The sequence below is a fragment of the Camarhynchus parvulus genome, chromosome 15 (genome assembly GCF_901933205.1).
Source record: "Camarhynchus parvulus chromosome 15, STF_HiC, whole genome shotgun sequence".
Taxonomy (NCBI): domain Eukaryota; kingdom Metazoa; phylum Chordata; class Aves; order Passeriformes; family Thraupidae; genus Camarhynchus; species Camarhynchus parvulus.
In genome coordinates, this window is record NC_044585.1 from 4,460,618 (window position 1) to 4,484,538 (window position 23,921).

At 49.1% G+C, this 23,921-nt stretch overlaps 1 protein-coding gene across 2 annotated transcripts in view; it reads right to left on the reverse strand.

Moving 5' to 3' along the window:
• Positions 1–21,126, reverse strand: part of RBM19 (RNA binding motif protein 19) — a 53,262-nt gene extending 32,136 nt beyond the window's left edge. The window contains exons 1-21 of one of the 2 annotated variants that reach the window (XM_030958772.1): positions 21,004–21,126; positions 20,456–20,638; positions 19,845–19,967; positions 19,606–19,644; positions 18,212–18,422; positions 16,782–17,041; positions 16,261–16,335; positions 15,944–16,022; positions 15,213–15,284; positions 14,061–14,261; positions 13,355–13,485; positions 12,900–13,021; positions 12,092–12,188; positions 11,549–11,659; positions 10,520–10,720; positions 9,839–9,956; positions 9,468–9,610; positions 8,460–8,520; positions 7,117–7,196; positions 6,667–6,722; positions 5,277–5,393 (exon numbers count right to left, since the gene is read on the reverse strand). In XM_030958772.1, the coding sequence (XP_030814632.1) occupies positions 5,277–5,393; positions 6,667–6,722; positions 7,117–7,196; positions 8,460–8,520; positions 9,468–9,610; positions 9,839–9,956; positions 10,520–10,720; positions 11,549–11,659; positions 12,092–12,188; positions 12,900–13,021; positions 13,355–13,485; positions 14,061–14,261; positions 15,213–15,284; positions 15,944–16,022; positions 16,261–16,335; positions 16,782–17,041; positions 18,212–18,422; positions 19,606–19,644; positions 19,845–19,967; positions 20,456–20,638; positions 21,004–21,039 (2,516 nt within the window). In that variant the 5' untranslated portion in view covers positions 21,040–21,126. Of the gene's footprint in view, positions 1–5,276; positions 5,394–6,666; positions 6,723–7,116; positions 7,197–8,459; positions 8,521–9,467; positions 9,611–9,838; positions 9,957–10,519; positions 10,721–11,548; positions 11,660–12,091; positions 12,189–12,899; positions 13,022–13,354; positions 13,486–14,060; positions 14,262–15,212; positions 15,285–15,943; positions 16,023–16,260; positions 16,336–16,781; positions 17,042–18,211; positions 18,423–19,605; positions 19,645–19,844; positions 19,968–20,455; positions 20,740–21,003 lie in introns of both variants that reach the window. The other variant, XM_030958774.1, reaches the window with a different exon arrangement.
• Positions 21,127–23,921: the final 2,795 nt, after the last annotated feature.

Genomic DNA, 23,921 nt, shown 5'->3' on the forward strand with positions numbered 1-23,921 from the left:
ACCTTCTCTCCTGCATCTCCCAGCCCCTCCATCAGCCCCACATGTGCTGTGTTCCCCTGGCACAGCAAGGACAGACTGACAGCCAGCACTGGGGCCGAGCCCTTCAGCCAGGACACAGGGAGCCATCAACCAGGCAGCTTCCTTTAATCCAAAACCAAACTCAACAAACACATCCAGAGGTGCAATCCTTGTGAGAACCTTCAAACAGCAAGGGTGGGACCCCACAGCCAAACAGGGGACAGAGGAGGAAAAGCCTCAATCCAGAGGAGCATCCTGCAGCCCCAGAGGCACCAGGCAGCCACTGAGCAGCCCAGCCCAGCCCTGGCATTGCAGGGAGGAGCTGGATGTGAGCACAGACACCACATCCCCTGCGCCAGCACCCTCAGGAGCAGCCCTGACCCAGCTCCCTGAAGCTCCTGGCCCAGAGCTCCCAGCATGGGCAGCCCTGAAATGTTGTTATCCCCAAGGACAGGCCAAAACAAGGCTTGGGCATGCAGCCCTAAGCTGGAAACCCCAGAGCACAGCCACACTGGGATGCCAAGCAGCACATGGTGCCCCCTGGCATTGCAGCAGGGGCCTGGGGAGGCTTTGGAGAGCTCATGGCCCCACCTATTTCCTGCAGAACATGATGTGGTGACCCACTCTGCACCACATCAAACTCAGAGGCACCTCCCAGCTGCCACTACACCTCTGAAACACCTTCTGCTCCCAAAGTGCTGTTTGTGGCAGGTTCCAGCTGAGCCTGTGCCTCCAGGCAAGGCGCAATTCCACAGCCCTTCCAGTCCTCAGGGGAGGCCAGCAAGGTGGGACCCAAGCCCTGGTCTGCTTCTCCAAAATTCATTTCTGGGCACCCCCTTCTTGCAAGCAGAGCACCCTGGGACAAGCAGAGGTGTCAGCACTGCAGGGGAGTTCAGGGTTCCATTGCCCTGCTCTTCCTGCTCCTTCTGCCACCCTGCCACATCAGCAGCTCTGTCCTGCCCCAGGTGTCTCCTCCTGCTTCTCCCAAAGCACCTGCAGCCCCTGTGCTACCCCAGCAGCCCCTCCCAGCCCAGGGAGATGCTCCCAGTGACTTCTGCAGCTGTCCCCAAGCCCTTGGGCCACTGCCTGGAGACAAAATTCAAGCAGCTAAGAAGCAGCAGCAGCAATCAGTTTTGAGCCATTTCTACCACAGCATCTGAGATTTTAAAAGTGAACCCCAGCAATCCTGGCAGCACTGGACATTCTGTTTGCATGGAATGCTCTAATTAACACTGCCCAGCACTTGCTTAACAAACTCACATGTTTTTCCTCAAATTTTTTTCTCCTCTTGTGTCTTTCACCAGCACAGATTTTCCACATCTTCAACAGGGGAAGGAGAAATTGTCTCCAGTCATGTAGACTCCATTACTGGGAGAAAGGTGTGAACAGCAAGCATGTCTGGCAGAAGGATTCATTATCCCACCGTGTCCTTTATAATGGGAAATGAAAAGCCCATTCTGGTAACTACACTTTATTATAATAGGTCAGAAGAAGTGAAAGGCATCATCTTATAAAATTAACTTCATAAAGACTGCCTTAAAAAAAAATCTCTCTGCCAGTTTATCCACCGCATCTCCCTGCAGAGATTTTTTTTCTTCTCCCAGAAGGGGCTGACTCCCAAGTCTTGTCCCACTTCACTTTTCCCCTCCATCAGAAGGAACTGTTCTTTTTCCTCCTCATCAGGCCCACACACTTACTTTGCCAGATGTAATAAATGCCATGTCTTTGTCAAGACGAAGAAAACAGTCAGCAAAGGAGTTAAAATTAAAAGAGACACCCACCCCAAAGGTCTTAGCAAGAAGCAGTGTTACTTTCTGTGTAGGAAAGTCAGGCTGTGCAGATAAGTGCACTGATAACCTGTTCTTTGCCCTGCAATACATTCCAATTGCTTTTCTGCTCACTGTTTCTTTAGGCAAACTGAAGTCCAGCCTCCCAGCTGATGATAATTTTGTGATTTAACAGCTTTGTGCAACGTGTTTGACTGCAGTTCCTGCAGGTGCAGGCAAGGGCTGGCCAGAGGGATGATAAACCACCTTCCACACCGAGTCCTGATCTCCTCAGCTAACTGGCAGGGCAGGGCTGGAACTAACAATTGCTGCAAATTCCAGAGAAATCAAAGATAAAACCAAAATTCTAAGTTCTCAGATATATCTTGCAAAGAAAAGAAGAAACAACTTCATCCCCCAAACACATAACTCCAAAAACTCCATCCTTTGGTGGGATGAGCAGCAGCTCTGCCAAACTCCAAGCACACTCTGGACTGAGTCCATCCCCCAGCTTGCCTTGGATTGGGCAGGAATCCTTTAAGAAGTGTTTTTCTAAATTTTATCATTCCCTTTTTGAGGAAAATGAAGCCCCCATCTTCTCAAAACATTATAAACCACTTGCATACAGCCTGATTTTCAATCTTCATGGAGTTGGTGCAGCCAGAGGGAAGGAGGGTGGAAGGGGATGCTCTGAAACAAAGAGTTAATTGGAACTCCCAGTGAAGGCTGCATGGATCTCATGTGATAGATTCTTAAAGGAGCCCAATTTTCAGAAATTGCCAGGGCTCCAATCTGTGAAAATGTGGCCTTTCACAGATCTCCAATTCAGCTTGCCACGTCTAGAGTTCCTTTTGAAAAAAAAAAAGTCTTGCTATAAAAGCCCCACGATTTGGTAGGAAAAATTAGAATTAGCAGCCTTCATGGGATAGCAATCCCTTTGTCTCTCCTCCCCTAACTGTGGCTCTTTGCAAAGAACTAAGCACCATTTACCTTTTGTTATTTTTCCAGGTAGTAAAGAGAAGAGTAGGATCTAATCAAGAACAAAAATGGGTGAAAAAAACACACCCACAAAAGCTAAATCTTCACACCTCGCCCAAAAGCAGGCCCTATAATTGAACAGCAGTTCTCCCTCTGAAGATAGGTGTTATCTTAAAAAAAAAAAGATAAATAAATCCCTTGAGGGTACAAGAGAGGGCAGAACCTCCAGGAGAACGTGGCAGGACATGCTCTGATCCAGTGTCACCCCCCAGCAAAGCCACGGGGGCTGAGGTGGGAGCAGGGAGCACCTGAGGCATGTGGAACTGCTAAAATGGGATTATTTTGCAGGCAGAGGGTCTGAGCTGTTGATCAGAGCATTCCTGACTCCCCCCAAACACCTTAATTAAGCACCACCTTTCTCCAGTGCAGGGAACAGAGCCTGCTGTCCCCAAATTCCAGAGTGAAGAAGTTCCTCCAGGCAGGAACACAGGCAATGGTGCAGGGCAAGGCTGAAATTTCAGTGATGGATCCATAAAAAACAAGATCCAAAAGTGTAAAACCAGCCAGGGCAGGGATCCCTGAGCTGCCAGAGCTGGGCAGGTACAGCAGCTTGAATAATTCACTCTCCAGAGCATCCAGCTCCCTTGGTTTGCTGTTCCAGTGCCATCAACACCTCCTGTGGGGCTGTGTGAGAAGGGGGACTGAGCTCCCTGACAAAGCTCAAAACATGGAAATATTTGTTTTGGGGGAAAAATAAATATATCTACACAAATATAAGGTGTTATAGATATTTTTTGAACAATATTGGCATAATCTATGTATTTTTCTGAGGTAATATATATAGATTCTGTGGGGATGTAGATAATGTGTGTGTACATAAAATAAATACACACATATAAATTGTTATTACTAATTTAATATCTATTTATAAATTCATATTTATTTATTTTGAAATGAATATTTCTTGAATTTTCTCCTGCTGCAGGGCTGGAAGGTGGCTCTGGAGCAGGGGAAACAATAGGGAAAGATGCTCATCCTGTAAAACCTGGGGCTGTCACCCTGTGTGGTGATGCCTGGCTGAGTGGCCTGGTGGTCCCCAGGCTGGCTGTCCCTTGCTGTCCCCAGGCTGGCTTTCCTGGGCAGGCTAAGAGTGCCCCCTGCAGCCCTGCCAGCCCTTCCACTGCCAAAGGACTGCTTGCCACTGCCAATAAATCCCTAACAAAAGCCAAACTAAGGCAGGTTCCTAAATGCAGAGCAAGCCCAGAGCTCCAGAGCAAAGGCAGCTGATTGAAGGGCACAAACAAAGCAATCCAGGAGGGTGAGGTGCTGGGCACTGCCCTCTTGTGCCTGGTCTGGGCTGCTCCAGAGGACAGGAGGGATGGCAGGAGTGAAAGCAATGTGTCCCCCCAAGCTGCAGGTTTTTGTTTTGAGGATAAACCCAGCTCTGCACATCCCAGGTGAATGAAAGGGATGCTCTGAGAGCGCTGTTGCCAGCTGGAAGCTGCAAAATCAATCAGATGTTCCCCTGCCCCTCCTCTCCACAGCTCTGAGGTGCTAGACAAGACAGGAGGGAAAAATCCCACACCAAAAACCCCCCACAGGCTCTGTGCTTGTGATGTACAAACCCTCCCAGTGCCTTGAACTTCACCTCAGCCCCGGCTTTGCTGGCTGCAGCGTGACGAGGGGCACGGCTGTAGCTGGGAGTGTTGGGATTTAAATTAGCAGAGCTCCACGTGCTGAGGAAACTCAGCATGGGCACTGGCAGCCCAGGGGCTCTGCCTGAACCCCTTAGGGCAGAACTGAAGCAAAATGCTTCAAAAAAAACCTTTTGCTCTTCTAGAGGCATCTCGTTGTTGTGGCCATCACCAAACCCCTGTCCAAAAGCCAAGTCATGCTTTGCCTTTGGTGAAATCCCTGGAATTCATCCCAAATGAGTGTTGGAACACACAGCTCTCCTCACAGCCTGCAAGGGAGCAGACTTCCAGTCACACAGGAGCCACATCTTCACACAAATAAAGGAGGTGCAATTCCATCAACACAGGGAAACACAAAAATCGCTGCCAGGGGCTTTGCACTGCGTGGTCTGAGCAGGTTTTAAAGGGTCAAGGAAAGAAATGCCCCAGAAATGTGACAAAATCACCCAACTTCTGCTAAGACAAGCCCACAGAGGCCACCTCCCAACACAGCACCCTGTGGCAGAAAAATCAACAAATCCTGCAAACCAAGAGCAGAGCAGGGACCACAGCCTGGGGCAGTGAGCAAAACATTCCTGGGAGCAGCAAAGCTGGTTTTCCTTTTCCAAAGTTCTGCCTATTTTTCAGGATGGAACAAGGCTTAAATCACAGCACAAAAAGCTGAGGACACACAGAACACAGAGGTGTTCCCAAAATTCCTGTTTTCTTCCACAAAGACAAGAAAAAATTCACAATATTTACAAAGTGAGAAAGACCCTGTATTGGTATACACAGCAGCTCCACCTCAATGACCCACAGACCCAAGAAAGCACTTTCCTACCTGAAGAGCTCCCTGATTTCCCTGACAGTGGCTTGGAAGGGGATGTTTCTGACCAGGATCTTGGAAGTTTTCTGCTTCTTGGCAGTCTGTTTCTTCCTGGCTGATTTCACAGCAGGCCTGGAAGGCAACAGGAAGGGCAGGTGAAGAGCAGGGAGCAGCAAAGTCCCTTTGAACTGTGGCTCCCTCAGGATTTGGAATGTAGAAAATTTAGAAATCAGCTCACACTGGCATCCTGGGTTGTGCCAGTGGTAATGCCACACAGGACACCAAGAAGGATCAAATTCCAACCACCCTAAAATCCTCCATCTGGAAAGGAAATAGCCCATCTTGCTCTAGTTGAGGTCCTCATCTCACATTTGTCACCAAATCCTGCCCTTTAATTGTCAGGAGAATGCATTCACGAATATATTTTTAAAAATCAGCTTAATGTAAGCTAATTTTGATTATTTTTCTTCCTGTTATAGAACAGTATATGAAATTTTGTAACAGAGTATTAATTTTTTTTTTTTTTACCTCTGGAATTGCATTCCATTTGGACAAGGTCAGAATTTACCTAACACAAAAGACAGCAGCTTATTTCATAAAGCAAAGCACTTCTCATTGTGGCCTGGATACCTGCTGAAGGGATTTTCAATATCAAACTGGATAAAAATGGTTTATGAAAGAATTGAAATACAAAGTGCAGACACAGGGAGCTGTCAGACTGCTTGTGGTGCCCAGGAGCCAGGTTTTCAAACAAACTTTGACATTTAACAGATATCACTGTTCCAGTAGGGTTTCCAGAGTGTCTGAAGGACAGTGTTAGGTGCCAACATTCAAGTACCTGGATTAATTTGCAGCTTTACAGTTAGAATATTCTGTGCTGAGTAAGAACTAGAAAGGAATCCCTAAAAACTGAGGCTAATTCCAAGTAAATTCACCCACAAGTAACCTTCTCCTCTGTGCCTGATTGCCCAGAGCAAAGGAACTAAATCCAAACTTTTATTTCAAGCAAGAAACTTGGCTTTGTCTTGATTTGATCAGAACATTATTCTTAAGCTCCTCTTCTCTCAGATGAACAGGTAAAAGACTTCATTACCCAGAGAAGATTTCTCTCCAAGAACTTTTTAAACCCCTGGGAACTCACAGTGCTACCACCAAAACAGGATTTTTCCTTAAGCAGAGAAGAAAACTCTGCCTGGTTCTCACTCTGGGCTCATTTTTGGGGCCCCACTTCAGCTCATTCCTCATTTTTTTTTCCTTTCAAGCAAAACTGAGTCAGCAGAGCAGAGCAAAGGCTGATGTGTTCAACAGCTGGAGCACTCCTGGATGCAGATGCTGGGGAAGAAGGGAAGAAGCTCCCAAGGATTACTGCAGCTGAAATGTCACTGAGGGGAGAGGTGAGCCTCACCTGACAGCTCTCTCTGACAGCTTCACTTCCAGCTTATGGCCATCCACAGTGCAGCCCTGGGAGGGCAAACAAAGAAACAGCAGGGAAAAAATGATATATAATTAATAGAAATAAATATATAGAAGAATTAGAAGTCAAAGCAGCACTAAATTAACATTAATCAGTATTTGTTCTGTGAGGGGATATCTGGGTCTGCACCTGACAGGAGAACTCATGAAAATTCAATCCATGCACATTTTCTGAATTTCCACCTTGGATCAGCACTAAGAAATACACTTCTCCACCAGTCTGTCCTTTCACAAACCCTCTTCCCTCCAAAGCCTGGCCCATTTTAGAGGCTCCCCCATCTGTGCAGTGCAGCCCTGAGCCCTGACATCCCCAGGTGCATGTGGCAGTGCCAGGGTGAAGCAAATCTCTGGAGAGAACTGCAGGGGGGCAGCTCAGGCTCACCTGGAGCTGGCGCAGGGCTCTCTGGGCACTCTCTGGCTTCTTGTACTCCACAAAGCCAAAGCCCATGGAAAGCAAAGTGCCTGTCAGGAGAGAAAGGGACTTGGTAAGGAAGCAGTGATGATATAAGATATAAAAACAAACCAGGAGCAAGCACTGATTGCCAGAACTGGGGGGACAAAAAGCTTAATATCCTATGAAAAGGGCCAGCCTGTCCATGGCTGGTCTCATGAGTTTTTTGAGCAAGGCTCTGCTCTGCACCAGCTGGTTTTGGTGCTGATGTGAAGAGGGGATAACAGATGTTGCAGACAAAACCAATGTTTTGCTTTGCATCACCTCAGTGCAACTTCCTTAAACAAGACACTGCAAACCGACTGCTGGTCACCATCAGGGGAAGAGATCCTGTTGTGGAGACAGACATCCCATAAACTGGAGTGGGTGGGCAGCTGCTACTTGCACAACAAAGGAGAACCATCCTTCCCCATCCTTCCCCTCCCTGCACAGCAAAGCTCTGCAGTCCCACCACACCCCTGAGCAACATGCTGCCTAACACAGCAGCCATAATTAAGGGACAGTTAATAATGAGGGGAGAAAGCAACACTTCATTTTCAATTTCGGAGCCTCAGCAGAGGCAGAGTGTAGAGATGACCCCCAGTGCCTGAAGGGATCAGGTGCTACAAGATCAGCCCTCACTTGGTGCTGCCTGCTCAGACCCACGAGCAGAACTGAAGGATTCACTTTATTTCTTTATCTCCCAGCAGATCTGAGTTTTTAAATATCACATGGCAAGGAAGCTCTGTCAAGGGGAAATGCCACAAAGCTGTGCAGCTCCCAGAGAGAAGCCCCAGCCCCTCCAGCCAGTGCTTGCCTTACTCCAACTCCTTGGGAAGGGAGAGCAGCCAACAACAGGCACAGGCACTCATCCCTGCAGCCTGGGGGGCTCAGGGCTGGCAGGGAGAAGGCAAACCCAGCCCACTCAGCACAGCTCTCAGCCAGGCATCCTTGAGGATATTTGCAGGATAATGCAGGGTTTAATCATCACAGGGCACTGGCTCCTGTCAGCCTGCATCCCTCTCCTCTGTGATCCTGAAGGAGTTTGGCTTCCCCCATCTCAAGATCAAGCCACATCTCCACAAATCCCACAATGGAGTTTTAACCTTCTAGACCCAACCCTGGGGGAAGCTTTGGCTGCTGCTTGCAGCCATTTCCACAGGAACACTTCTGGAAGCACTGAGGATTTTGCCAGCAGGAACACAAATGCTCAGCCAGATGACTGCTGAAGCAATGCCACACCTGAGCCCTCAGCTCAGCTGAGGGAAGGAACTGAACAGCAGCATCTAGAGTACCTGCTTTGTCTTTCTTCTTGGATATTGTGCAGCTCTTCAGGGCTCCCACTTTGGAGAATGTCTGCAAGGAATTTGGACACGTGATTCAGTTCCCTTTGTCACAGGCTTGTAACTCAACTGCCAGCGTGGCCCTGTGCCACACAGCCCCACCTCCCCCAGCACTGCAGCTGAGCCTTTCCTCATCAGATTATTCCTGTACAAATACACACACACAGAGTTTGAAAGGTATCAAGCCAGGAGTTCCCAGAAATCCTCCAAGTGCAGGGATCTGAGGTGGCTCTGGAGGAACACTCTGGATTACAAGATGCCCTCAGCCAGGGTGAGGCCTTAAGGGTGGGTGCTGCCTGTCCCTAGAACACAGCTCTTCCCAAAAATGGGGGGCTAGAGGGTAGAAAACTAGTTATTTGACTCCCTTGTAGCCAGAAAAAGAAGAGGGGACAAGTCCCAGCCCTGCTCTGGGTATTTATTTGTCCACAGCTGAAGCAGAGTCTCTGCATAGACTCACAAGTCCAGGATGCTTGGCCATGGAATGTGGCATTTTACACAGCTACAAGAAGTGCCAGAGATGGGAAATTCCAGCTGCTTTTCCTTATTTTGGTATTACCACCCCACATAACTTCAGGAATGCCATGCTCTCTCCCAAAGTGCTTATTGAGGTGAAGCGCCAAGGCACACTGTCAGCAGAAGCTGAGAGGAAAAGCACACTCACAAATCACCATTTATTTATTCATTCACAGCCTCTCACACACCATGCAGTGGCAGAGCTGCAGCAGTGCCTGTCCCAAGGAGCAGCATTACAGAAAACATGGCAAATCAGGAATGTTAGAAGACTTCCTACTGCCTCCACCTGTCTCTAGGTGGAATTAAACCCCACAAAAACACTTCCAGATGCATTTATCTTATCTGACACCTTGGAGTGATGTTCCCAGTCCCAGCAGAACCCAGTGCTCTCTCATCTCCCACTGGCTGCAGCTGAAATCCTTTAAACACTGTGTCCTTATTGCTCACCTCCTTCAGTGTGTCTTCTGTGGTGGCAAAGTTCAGGTTTTTGATGAACAAGGTACACCCAGGAATATTTTCTTCTTCTTCCTCCTCCTCCTCCTCTTCTTCCTCCTGTTCTGCTGCTTCCTCTGAGCCTTTTATAGCTTCACCTGAACCAAGAAGAATAAACCCAACTCTGTAAGATGCAACAAAGCCAAATTTTGGGGGAGTTGCCCACTCAGAGTGTGGGGGAGTTTTGGGATGGGGAGAAAGGTGGTGTATTTAGGGAGGGAAGATCAGCCCTCACAGTGGGAGGTCACCCAGACAAAACATATCCTGGGGCTTGACACAACCCCAGAGAAACACAGAGACCCCAGCAAGTGAGCCAGAGTTCTTACCTGGTACCAGCCCTGCTTCACCCTCCTTTCCTGGAACCCCAGCTTTTCTTTTCTGAGGGGCTGGGCTGAGGAAAACCCCCATTGGAGCCCACTCCAGGTACAAGGGCACAGAATGAAACTGTGAAGGGAAGACAGGAGAGAAATGAGTGAAAGGCAAGGCCTGAAGGAAAAACTCTGCTCTCAGCTTCATTTTCACCTTGCTCTGTAGTGAAAAACAGCACTGGAAAAGCTGAGTAACCTTTGCAAGTGGCACTTGCCACAAAGGCCGCCTTACAACTGCAGCTAAACTCTCGTAGTAATACAACAACTAACTCTGTCACAAAAGGATCCAGCCTTACAAGACTGCAGTCTAAACTCTGTCACAAAAGGATCCAGCGTCACAGGACCAGAGCCTAAACTCTCTCTCACAAAAGGACCCAGCCTTACATGGGTCACTCCTGGATTGTGTAAAGGGAAAAGAAATCCTGCAGCTGTGTCACAGCCCCCTTCTCCAGCATCCTTTGCAGGCTGAGCCCTGCTCTGCTGTACCAGGCACCTCCCTAAATCCAAAGGGCCCAGCTTGGAACACCAGTGCCTCTGACATAACACCTTCCCACACTCCCTGCGCCCCTCACTCTCACAGACAGCCCTCCTGCAGTTTCCCAACTCACCAAGACCCCTCTCCCCAGGCAGTGCCCCCACCTTGGAGTAGGCCAGCCTGGTGAAGGCTTGCTTGGCCTCTGTGGGCTCCAGGAACTCCACGATGGCTGTGATGCCTCCCTCTGGCAGCAGCACGCGGCCCAGGTCCCCGTGCTGGCCAAAGAGCTCCTCCAGCTCCAGGGCACTGGTGCCAGCTGGCAGGTTCTTCACCAGGATCACCGTCCTGCTCCTCTCACCAGCAGCCTGACACAGCCAGCAGGGAAAGAAGGAAAGAATATGGCATGGAAGAGAGCAAATCCAGCAATTTTCTAACTGGAGAGTTCAGATCTGCAAGGCTGTGCTCTCCCTCTCTCTGTGTCACTCCTCTCCCCGATCCAAAAGGACTGACAGGGATGTAGGAAACACTCCCTGGAAAATCCACATCTCATGGATGGAGGTGTCAGCTGCACATCCACAGGGCTCCTTCCCTGCCCACCATCCTAATGCCATCATATGAGGGATTTCACCCATCCTGAGAGCCACTGCCCTTTCAAATGGATACCTTTTCCATCACATTCATATTTTCTGAAAAATCTCTCCCAGGATTTTTCTCCTGGGAAGCTGAGAAGCCTCAGAGAAAAGGAAAACAATAATTATCTCATTTGCTTCTCCTGTGTTGTGCTCATGTGGAATGTGTTTGGGGATTGTTTACCCACAAGTGATTTTCTGATTAGATTCTGCTGTGAGTTGTTTTCACTCTTTGGCCAATCAGGGCCAAGCTGTGTCAAGACTCTGGAAAGAGTCACAAGTTCTTATTATTATCTTTTTAGCATTCAGTAAGTGTCCTTTTTGAATTCTTTAGTATAGTATAGTTTAGTATTCTTTAATATAATATAGTATCATAAAATAATAAATGGGCCTTCTGAGAACATGGAGTCAGATTCATCATTCCTTCCTGCCATGGGGCACCCCACAAATACAATAATTTCCTAACTCATCAGGGAGGATTTAATTCCCAATTTCCCAGAGAGCTGAGAAGAGCAGGACTAGAAGAGGGGTATCCCCATGGCTGCCTCCAGCTGAGCCTCTCACCTGGCTGAAGGAATCCAGGCTGACTCCATTTTCCACGAGGAACCGGCGGATTTCCTGGACCAGCTCCGTTTCTCCCAGAGCCACTCTCACTGCCACGCTGTCTTTGCTCTCCTGCAGGCAAGAATTCAGTCACCTGCTGCTCTCAGAAGCACATGCAAAGGGAATGTGGCAGGCAGCTGGAGGGTAAAATGCTCCAGCTCCTCTGCAGCTGCTGGAAATTGTGCTGTTGGAATTCAAACATGTTCCAGAGAAAAATGAAATTTCCAGGAAGGATTTGAGCTTTAGGGTGTAAATTCCCACCAACTTCTAGTTATGTAGAAATGCAAAATTCAGCCACAGGAAAGCAGAGTGGGAAGGAAGGCTGAGGACCAAAGGATCAATAGGCTCAGACCCCACAGAGCTGCTACAGCACCACAGGCCTCAGCCTGTGTGGTGCCCATGGATGCACAGAGGCTTTTCCTGTACAAGACAAGGCCCTGGCCACAAAGAATCAGGCAGAAAAGTGATGTCCCAGCCCAGCTGATCCATCCCAACCCAACTCACAGCATCCAGCACTTGGCTTTTGGCAGCATTGTACTTGTGGGCCATGGCATCAGCCACAGCGTTTGTCCCCACGAACAGAGCGTTCCAGTTGTGGGAGCTGGCAAGAGAAAACACAGCCAGGGTCAGTCATGGGCCCTCCAGCCAATAATCCTGGGGAAATAAACAGCTCTGAGCACCAGCACGAGCAGGCAGGATGAAGGGAGAGGGAAAGAAGGGTGGAAGATCCCTAAGGAAGGGACAGGATGAGGGAGATGTGACTGGAGAGCAAACAGAAGCAGTGCAGGCAGTGAGCTCTGCTTCCCCAGACCTCACTGGTCACAGCTCTGCAGCTGAAGTTCAGGTACTGCCTCAGAGGAACACACCTTTCCAACTGGCTTCCTAAACCCACAACCCCCTACAAGCAAGGCTGCACCCTTTTCCCTTCAAGACAGAAAGTATCAGCCACTTCTTTTTGATTTTCTTGCTGTGTGACAAATCAGTTTCAAAAGAAAAAGCCTCTACAAGCTTTAGAATTACAGGAGGCCAAGAAGAGGAGAAGAAAGGCCCAACTGATCTGAAAACCAACCCCCTGAAGAACTACAGAACCAGACTAACTCTTATTAGAGAAGGAACTCACACCAAAGCCATTCAAACCTCTCAATTTCTGCTGCTCACTGAGCTACTGCAGCTACTTGGGCAGAGGAGTTGGGGAGGTGACAGAGAAAGGAAACAGAGCTGCACAGCAAATGCTTCATCAGCTCTGGGAATCTCCACAGCCCCTGTGAAGATCCCACATGCATTCCTGGGAATCTGGCAGCTTGTGTTGTACCTGGCACTGTTGGCTTTGTCCTTGGCCTCTTTGCTCTTTTTGTAGGAGGAAGATTCTTCTGCATCTCCATTTTCCACTTTTTCCTTTTTGATGGTGGAGGGTAAAAGGTGCATCATTCTGCCCTGCAAGACAGGAAGGAGAGGTCCAGCAGCTCTGGAATAATCCATATGGAGGAAATTTCCAGGCATCTTTCCCAGTCAGTGAAAGGAGGGAATTTTCCTTCCCAAACGAGCCACAACTGCAAGTCTAAGTGGCCACACAGTGTGAGACACTCAGAGCTCCTTCCCCACCTCCACCAGGATTTTGGTGTCTGCAAAGCTGCTCAAACCAAGCTTCTCTACCAAAAGAACCTGCAGGAGAGCCCCAAACTCTTTTTAACAAAGCTCAGAAGCAAACTCTCAGCCACATCCCCACCAACTGCATTCCAAAGCAAAGGAAAAACGTCAGAGCTGTACCTGGAACACCTGCCCATCCAGCTCTGCCAGGGCCTTCACAGCATGCTCAGGGATCATGTAGGTGATGAAAGCAAATCCTTTGGGTTTCTTGGTGAGTTTGTCAATGGGGAAGTGGATCTCTGAGAGGGGTCCTGTGGGAGGCAAGGCCTGGTGGTCACAGATGTCCCTGCACAGCTCTGAACTGGCACCTCCCAGACACAATCAGGGATGAGGGGAGCAGCTCTGGATGGGTGGTGAGCCACCAGCCTGGGCCAGGAGCTGCAGAGGGACAAGGAGAGCCCTGCACAAGCACCCCAAGTCCAGGTGTGGCAGCTCATGGGCTCTGACAGGTGACAGAAACCAGGCAAGCTCTGAGCAGCTGCCTTCACCTTCAGTCAGGGATAAACACCTCCACAGCCTCACCCTCTCTGCCCCAGGATGCCAGGAGAACCTTAAATGTGTTTAATTTGGAAGTAGAAGAGGGAAACTTCAAATTTACACCCCAAGTTTGGGATGTGAAGTGGATCTGAAGGGTTCACCTCTAACCTGCAGGGAGCCTCCTGCCAAGCAGGCTCAAATTATCACACCAGAAAATAAAGATGTGGGAGCTGGGCCATGTCCAAGAGATGTGGGACACAGAGCTTTGTCCATCCCCACCCAGGAGGAAAACCTCTGGACAAAGGGAAGACACTGCCCTGCAAGTTTCAGTCCTGTGGCAAACACTCACCATACTTTGAAAAGATCTTCTCCAAGTCCTCCTCAGTGCTGGTGAAAGGCAGATTCCTGACAAAGAGCCTCCCTGATTCAGACAGGTCCTCTTCCTCCTCATCATCCCTCAGTGTCCTTTGCCAGGGCTGGTGCTCAGGTTTTGTTGGAACAGTTTCTTTTGGGGTGTTCCTGCACCGGGACACCTCCACACAGCGCCCACCTGACCCCAAAATAACAGAGGGATGTTGGGTGCTTCCCAAGGCCATGAGCAAACAACACCCACGTGCAAAGGATGCCTTGAGAGGCTGCCCAGAACAGAGACTGGGCAGTGTTAAAGGAATAAAGCAGGTATTTATTAAAAAGGCCTTCAAAGGATACACCCTGGGCTGTACAAGAGCCTGGCCAAGGCTCCAACCTTGGTTCATGAGGTTTCACACTTTTATAAAAGTTTTGGTCCATTTACATATTGGGGTTAATTGTCCAATTACACCTTCAGGTTATGAAGTCCCATCCTCCCAGATTGCTCTCCTCAATTGGCTGCTGTTTATATTTTTTGGGGCCTGAACTGGAAAAGGATTGTTTGGCTAACTAAGCTGTGAGGAGAACTTGCTAGCACTTGATATGAAGCTCAGAGTTATACACTAATGCAGTACAGAATCTGGATAATGTGAAAGCTAAAACTTAAGGTATCCCAAAGAGTCCAGATTTAGACACAGGATTACAATTACAATTACAGCCCCACAGGCTCTGAGCAGGACTCAAAAATAAGGGGGAGGTGGGAGCTGTAAGAGGCAGTCTTCATAAAAATCAGGGTATCAACCCCAGCTCCCTTTCCTTTCAGAGAGCCCCAGCCCGTCTGTGCCAGCACACACAATATTTGCAATCAGAACTTCAGGAGTTACTCCAAGGGTTAAGCCAAGCCCAGGGCTCCAGCCCAGCCTTGCAGCACTGTCTGTACAGAGCTGGACTCCAGCACTGTTATTTTTACCCCAACAAGAACAACCTCAAGCACATGGCAAAACATGAGGCCCCAAAACCCCACCTGGCTTATCCCAAGGAACAACCTCCCCCATGTGCCTGGGAAAAACTCCAATCACAGGAGCTACTTGTGCAGGGAACACTCGAGCAGCTGAGCTCCCAGGCAGGAAGGAAGAGAACAAACAGCCCTTACCCAGGAATTCTTTTTTCCGCTTCAAGGCCCTTTGCATTTCTGCTTCACTCTTCAAGTCAACAAAGATGTAACCTTGGAGGAAGGGAAGGTTCAACTGAGCATCATGTGGGCAACACACACAGCCACTAATTGGGTAATTAAGGGTGAATTGGGCTCGCTTTAATATAGATTCCTATAGATAGAGCATTCAGCTCCCATGGAAAGTTTCAATCTGGAGATGATGATGTTCAGACTGGAAGGCTGCCTTTTCAAAGCTTATTCTTTATATAAAAATCACAAAAATTTTACTTAGCAGCTGGAGGAGGCTTTCACAGGTGCCTCTGAGAGTAAATAAAAGGTGAATCCATGGTTGGACTATTAAAGGAAAAGAGCACACAGCAAAGCTCCAAGGACCTGCTCCCACAAATCAGCACAGTGCCCTGGGCTGCTGCAGCTATCCCAGAGGAACAGGCTTTTCCTTGGCATGGTTTGGGGTGTTCAGAATAAAGTTCTGGATGCAGCTCAATAAAAAAAGCTCTTGCTGCTACTCCAAAGGGAGCACAGCCAACATTACCCTGCCCACGGCATCCTGTGGCCAGCAAGTAGGGCAGGAGAGCTGCAAAGTCACAGAAAGGTCTCCAAGAATCAGGCCACGAGCCAGGGATGTGGAAATGCAGGCTAAAAGAGCAAAGGGGTGACCAAGAGATCCCCTAACTCACAGATCCCACCCCCCTTCCACACACAGTTCTTACCTGAATTCTTCCCCTGGCCCTTTTTCCCCATCCGGATTGCCACTGGCTTCAGAGGGAAGAAAAATTCCCGAATTTTTTGCTGTGGGAAGAATCAGAATTGTTTGAATAATTCTCAGATACAGGAAGCAGCAAGTTGCAGGCTTAGGTTTTTATATATAAAACACCCAGATCTCTGCACAAAGACAGCTCAGAAGTTGCCCTGGTCACCCACAAAGCCCTCAAAGGAGTGAGAAGTGAAAGGTCTCTGCAAACATCTTGCAGAGGTACATTCTGAGACACCCCTGAGCCTCCCTCCCCAGCTGGGAAACCAAACTTGCCTCAGTGATGTTGGAGGGGGCCCCACGAAGTTTCACTGTGAATGGAGTGCTGGCTTCCCCTGAGCTGGCCTGGCTCTGCATAGAGGAGGGAGGAAAAAAGGAAGAAAAAGCTGAATGAAAGAACAAAAATCACAGCACAACCAGCTGGGCTTGGCCAACAAACAGGAGGCTGAAGAGTGGCAGGGAATATCAGGAGATTCCCACAGCTGCAGCAGCCTGGGGCAGGAGGTGCCAGCTCAAGGTGCACTGCCATGAAAAACTGAGTTCTGCTTTTCCAGGACAGCATTTCCTGGAAAAAAGCCTCTGAGAAGGGCACCAGCAGTACTCATGTGGAAGCCCCACCTTCGGGAGTTTAGTCAGCCCTGAGGGGATTCAGAAAAATTTGTAAATGGGTCACACCAAGAAGGCCAAGAGAGCTGGTACCCAGTGGGGCCTGCAGCTTCCCAGGCTGTCAGCTCATGCTGCAGGACTGACAGACACCCGCTGCTGCTTCAAAGAAGACAAATCTAATCCAGCTGTACCTCTGGTGTGGATCCTTTTTTCTTCTTCCCCACTGGTGTTTTTTGCTCTGTTTTTTGGGCTTTTGCCTTCTGCTTTTTCTCTGGGTGGGTTTCTGCAATGCCTGAATCCTCCTCAGTCTCACTTTCCTCCTCCTCCTCCTCAGCCTCTGTTTCTTCCTCTGTACTGGATGAGGAGGAAGAATCCTCCACCACCTTGGACTTCAGGTAATCCATATCTGAGAGGTCTTTGCTGGTAGCGGCCTTCTTCCCTTCTTTCTTTCCTGGCAGAGAGGAGAGAGCAAAGAAGTGTTTTTTCACACAGAGCAAAGAAGGTTTTTTTTCACACAGATGCTGCTGCTCTCCCCACCCAGGCCAGGAAAAAGCTGAGAATTGACACAATCATGGCCATCACCTCCTTATCCTCCACCTTTTCCATGGGAAAACAGCAGAGCAATTTCATCTTGGCACTCCCAGACTGACAGCCTGGATTTCAAAGCAACAGTTCATGTATAAAACACGTTAGAAGGGGGTTTGAGGTACTCCAGGACAAAGTATTTTGTCACAATTTTAACTAAATACCCTGAGCAGGCCTCAGAGAAGGGTTTCAAGTGTTTAGTTTTACAAGGAAAAGGACACAATCACACCTGGATTTGAGTTACCCAAGGAGAGATGAGGAGCAGCAGGGAAAACATCACTCACTCCACCAGAACAGATAAGGACATCCCATGGAGGGAGGGAGGGAGATAAAAAATCTTTATTTTCTGGTGTGATTATGTGAGCCTCCTTGGCAGGAGGCTTCCTGTAGGTTAGAGGTGAACCCTTCAGATCCACTTCACATCCCAAACTTGGGATGTAAATTTGAAGTTTCCCTCTTCTGCCTCCAAATTAAACACATTTAAGGTTCTCTTTATCCCTCTGGGGAAGGGAGAAAAGCTCCAAACCCACACTCATCCCTGCTGCAGGGACACTGCATCCTAAAAACACACACACCAGGCTGTGAGTCTTCAGAGAGAAGCCACTACTCCAGATTTACTCTCAGGAGCCAAGGCACTGAACCCTGTTCCTTCCCCCCAAGCCTGGCAGGCCCAATTTCCAGAAACATCCATCAAAGGGACACCAGATGAGTTCTCAGCCACCAACAGGCTCCTAAAGCAACAGAAACCACATCCAGCCCTGGAAATCCTGGAGATGAAAGGGCTGCAAGAAGGAAAGCACTTGAAGGAAAGCTGCAGCTGTTTGTCCTGTTACTCCTCCCTAATGACATGGGGAAAGCACAAATGGCACCCCCAAATATCAGACACTGCAATTGCCACAGTTCCCCAGATTTTGGGAAACAATCAGGCATTCCCAGCACACAGAAAGGTGAGAGCCCACCCTCCTGGTGGCACTGAGTCCAGTGCTGTCCCTCCCTGTGACTGACACAAGCAAAGGGTGACAGATCTCTCAGGTACCTTTAACCTCCTCCTCATCCTCAGAGGGTTCATCCCCACCCTCACTCAGCTCCTCAGACTCATCTGAATCAAAGTTCAGGTAATCAGATGCTGCTGTGGCTGATTTTCCCTTCTTGGGCTCCTCTGCCAAAGTGTCATTGGCCCAAGTGGCCACCTGGGACCTCTTCTGGTGAACCACCAAGAACTCCTGGAATGTTTTATCTTCCTTCAGCTGTGGGGAAAAAAAACCACAAGTTGTGAAGAGAGACTCATAGTGAATCTGAAATCCAAGATATCACCTCGTTTCCAGCAGTGTGAAACAAGAAATCCCTTCAGGGGAGCTCAATTTACACTGACAAGGTGATTAAAGTCTTCTCAAGGTGTCTCACTCCTACTGGTTTTTATAATGGGTGTTTAGAAAGTATTTTAAAGAGGAAAACAAAACAATCAAAAGAGGAAAGAGGAAAAAAAAACCAGGAAAAAGACGAGAAAAAAAAGGAGAAAAAAAGAGAAAAAGCAAAGAGGAAAAAAAGGAGAAAAAAAGAGAAAAAAAAAGAGAAAAAAAAAAAGAAAAAAAAAAAAAAGAGAAAAAAAAGAGAAAAAAGAAAAAAAAAAAAAAAAGAAAAAAAAAAAAAAAAAAAAGGGGAAAAAAGGGGAAAAAAGGGGAAAAAAGGGGAAAAAAGGGGAAAAAAAGGGGAAAAAAGGGGAAAAAAGGGGGAAAAAAGGGAAAAAAAGGGGAAAAAGGGGAAAAAAAAAGGGGAAAAAAGGAAAAAAAAAAGGAAAAAAAAAAAAAAAAAAAAAAAAAAAAAAAGAGAAAAAAAAAGAGAAAAAAAAGAGAGGAAAAAGAGAAAAAAAAAAAAGAGAAAAAAAAAAAAAAAAAAAAAAAAAAAAAAAAAAAAAAGAAAAAAAGAAAAAGAGAAAAAAAAAGAGGAAAAAAGAGGAAAAAAAAGAGGAAAAAAAAGGAAAAAAAAGAGGAAAAAAAGAGAAAAAAGAAAAAAAAAAAAAGAGGAAAAAAAGAGGAAAAAAGAGGAAAAAAAAAAGAGAGAGGAAAAAAAGAGAGAGGAAAAAAAGAGAGGAAAAAAAGAGAGAGGAAAAAAAGCGAAAAAAATAGTGAAAAAATAGAGAAAAAAAAAGGAGGGGAAGAATAGGGGAAAAAAAGAGGGAAACAAAAGAGAAAAGTGCAATGTGACACAACTCAGATATGGTTAAACCCAGAACTGCTGAAACAGGGCAGACCTGGGTGCAGTGTGTGCCCACAGGAGTAGCTGACCATAAAACCCCATGCTGGGGTTGTTAAAATGATTTTTTACAACAGAACTGGGCTGTCCCAGCCTGAACTGGCAGCATGGGAAGCAGCACAGAAAGGAACTATTCAACAGCGAGAATGTAGAGACAAAAATCCAACCTCAACTCACCTCCTTTAAGTTACCCACTGGATCTTTCTTCTTTTTATCCTTGGGGGGAAAAAAGCCCAGAAAGGTTGATTAGAAGCACAGACAATTCCAGGTAACCCAACAGCACAGGGAACAGAGCCCCTGAGGCAGAAAACACCAGAATCTGCTGTGCCAGCTGCTCTGTGCCCTTCCCCACAGGCCAGGCCCCCCTTGTGTGGCACTGGCACAGAGCAGAGCCCCAGGACTCAGGCAGGACTCACCTTCTTTGTGGCTGCACTTGCCAAGGGCTCCTTGCTCTGCTTCTCTGGGGCAGGGGCCTTCTGAGAGTGCTTGCTCCAGGCTTTGGGCTTTGTAGGGTCACCAAAGGACTTGCACAGCTCCACCTGGAACGAGTCAGGTCTGTAATTCAACACAGGGCTGAATAATCTCACTCAGGAGTTACTGAAACCCTGGTGGGATGGAGGGAGGGTGCAGGAACAGCTTTTGAAAGCACAGAGCTGTGGGGTTCTTTAGCCATTCCTTGGAGACAATCTGCTTTTATTCACAGAATGGTGATCTGTGATGGTGGTTAAAAAATGGTGTTCAAAATCATTTAACACATTCAGTCACCACGGGAGGGTCAGGAGTGCACAGGCACACAACCCCAGGGTGGCAAAGGGCCTTAAAGTGCCACCCCTGGCATGGCAGGGACACCTTCCACCAGCCCAGGCTGCTCCCACCCCCATCCAGCCTGGCCTTGGGCACTGCCAGGGGCAGCCCCAGCTGCTCTGGGCACCTGTGCCGGGGCCTGCCCACCCTGCCAGGGAGCAATCCCTCCCTGAGATCCCATTCCTTAGGAATTTCAGGGAGATATTTCTGGAGATCAGCTCACTGTGACTCTGGAGGTGTCGATGAAGCTTTTGTTGAAGTGGTTCAGGGCTGTCTGAGCCTCGTCCTCAGACTTGTAGCCAATGAAGCCGAACTTCCGGAACCTTCCATCCTTGGTGTACTTGAGGCAGCAGTCAGTGAGCGTGCCAAAGGCAGCAAAGAGCTTCCTGAAACGCTCCTCCTTCATCTGGGAAAGGAGGGAGGGCAGCAGGAAGGGAAATCAACCCCAGGGAGCCTCTGAGGACAAGTCCAACCCAACACATTCAGTCTCCAAGGGCTCCTGGAAGGCTGCAGGAAGCACATCGTGAAGCAAACCCCCACTTCAGCGCCCAAACTCGTTCATGTTGCCCCGAATCCACGGGTGGGGATGGGGAACACGCGGGATCCTGCCGGGCACAGCACCATCCTCCTACCACGTCAGATCTCCTCTCCCCCATCCCCACCACACGCTCCCCTCCCGGTGCCTCTCCCTGCCCCGCATCCCGCTCCCCCCGCAGCGCCCTCAGGCCCATCCTAGGCCCAGCACGCCCCCGGCACCGCACAGAGCCTCACCCCATTGGGGAGATTCTTCACGATAAGTCGCGACATGGCAGCGACAGACGCCAAGGAGGGAACGCTCAGCGCCGCGCACGCCGCCCCATGGGCGCCGCCATCTTCTCCGGGTCACGTGGTCTGCGGGCAGCATCGCGCATGCGTATGGCGGGACCCGGATGTTGGACCTTAGCAACGGCCCCTTAGCAACGGGGCCTGCAGGGCTGGGGGCCTGGGGAGCGCCCATAGGGCACCAGGGACAGGGACCGGCGGGGAGGGCAGGTGGGCAGGGTGAGGAGGGGGTGAGCACCCCCGAGTTTCCTCGCAGAGCGGGCTGCAGCCTCCCGGCCCGTCCGCGCTGCTCGGCGGGGCCGCAGGAGGGAGCTCCACGCCTGCCGCTCCCGGTTCCGGGCGGCCGCTGAGCCAAAGGCCCTCCAGAGATGTTGAGTTTGTGGAGGATGGCGCAGAGAGCATCGATGTCACCCCTAAAAGTCATGCGGAAGGAGGACAGAGGGTCTAGTCCAGGGAAACTCTGGATCCCTGGATGTATTCAAGGTGCCAGGTTGGACAGGGCTTAGAGCAACCTGGGATAGTGGAAAGTGTCCCTGCCATGGCAGGGGATGGAGTGAGGTGAGCTTTGAAGTCCCTTCAAATCCAAACCATTCTGTGATTCTGTGAATAAAAGCGGATTCCCTCCAAGGAACGTCTAAATAACCCCACAGCCAGAGGGTGCTGTGCTGTGAGAGCTCCAAAGGATCAGAGAGCAAAAGTCATGGAATAAGACAATCCCTAGAGGGTTACTGAACACTGCAGGTCCTTTCCTACCTGAACACCACCCAGAGCTTCCTCATGAGGGACAGTTCCAATCTCTGCTGTGCCCAAGGGAAAGCTGCAGCTGTGCCAGGGGAAAAAATCAGGTTGGGTATTGGGAAAATGTTCTTCCCCCCAGAGAAGGACCAGGAGATGGACTCTGTGATCCTTGTAGATCCCTTCCAACTCAGTATTTTATGCTTCCATGACGCATTGCTGGAGGCTGAGCAGAACTGCTGTTCTTCAAGCATCTCCATCTGCTCAGAGCCCTCAGCCCTGTCTGTCTTACACCAGCTGGAAATCCAAATTACACCCTTATTCCCAGAGGAAGATGCTGGGGACAGCTCTGAGCTCCAGCACCAGCCCTCAGCCTCTCTCCCCACGGCCTGGAGTTACCCCAGGGATCACTGGAGCAATTCCAGCCCCTCACAGCCTCTCCTGATGCCGGGGAGGCTGCTCTGGCTGCCTGAGCCCGTCCCAAAGGCTGAAGGCAGCAGGGAGACAGGGCAGGGACACTCTGGGGGAGGACACACAGCGTCCTGGCAGGACTGGGGTGCAGCCCCTGCTCTCAGGGGGAACAGCAAGGGAAATGCATTTTCCAGGAGGCAGAGCAGAGCCAAGGCCAGGCTCAGGGCAGGGGGAGCAGGAGGCAGTGTGTCACTGTGATATTTTATCAAAAATCCCTTCGCCAGGATTTCTTCTCCTGGGAAACTTCAGCTTCTCCCTGTTTTCCTGCTTTGGAATGTGATTTGGAGAATTGTTTACCCAGCATGTGAATTGTTTTAACTTAATGACCAATCCCAGTCCAGCTGTGTCGGGACTCTGGTCAGTCAGGGGTTTTGATTATTCATTCTTTGCCAGCCTTTTGATGTGTCCTTTCTTTCTTTAGTATAGTTGTAGAATAGAATAGAATAGAATAGAATAGAATAGAATAGAATAGAATAGAATAGAATAGAATAGAATAGAAATGTATGGTATAATATAGTATAATATATTATAATGTAATAATGTAATGTAATAATGTAATGTAATGTAATAATATAATGTAATGTAATGTAATGTAATATAATATAATATAATATAATATAATATAATATAATTATAATATAATATAATATCAGCCTTCTGAGAACTTGGAGTCAAATTCTCATCTCTCACCTCATTCTGGGGACTTCACAGCAGTGGGAATGCCATCAGTGCCTTGCCCAGAGTGCACAGCACAGCCCTGATGGGGGCTGGCAGGAGAGCTGCTCCTTTGTCCCCTCACAGGGCTGTCCCTGTGTGTCACAGCACAGGGACCCAGCTCCCTCCCCCCTCGCCCTCTGCTCCTGCCTCGTCCTTGGCCATCAGGGCTGTCAGGGCTGTCACTTGCCACGAAGGCTGGCACTGACAGGACCCTCACGCCATCACTAACGCATCCAGACCTTGCCCTTGTCACTCTCTGAGACACTTGTCCCCTGTGTCCCTGCCCGTGTCCTCCTCACCTGCTGTGTGCAGCTGGCAACAGTGCCCACACTGCCCAGACAGGGCTGCCCTTGCCTGTTCCTGGGCAGGGATGGATCCTGCCTGCCCTTGCCTGTTCCTGCCTCCTGAGGGGCTGGGCAGGCATGGATCCTGCCTGTCTCTGACCCCTCTGCTCTGGGCAGCTCCCCACCTCCCACCACAGGTGCACCTGCAGCCCCCTCGTTGCTTTTTCTGCAATCAGGGGGGATTTTGCCCGTGTGGAATTTTGCCCGCAGTTGCTGCAGGTGTGACCCCTATGGATGCCCGGGATCAGAAAGAGATCTCTCTCTCCTCCCAGGGAGTTTGGGGGAGCAGGGCGTAACTGAGACAGGGCCAGGTACCCACTGACTCTTGATTCCAGTGGCCATGCAGGAATGTGGCCAATCCTGGTCTTACTTAATTGCAAACAACTGATTTTATCCCTCCCCTGTACATGCAAAGCTGCAGTACAGAAGCACAAGATTTACCCACGCCAAATTCAGGTTTGATTTCCTTTGTGGGTTCTGCTTCTCAGGGTGGGTCGAGATTTAAGTTTGCAAATGTAAGACTGGAACATCCTTCTTCTGGAGAGCTGGGGATTTTAAGGGGATCAGAGAGATCTGCTCCTTCAGCAGGTGGTTGTGCTG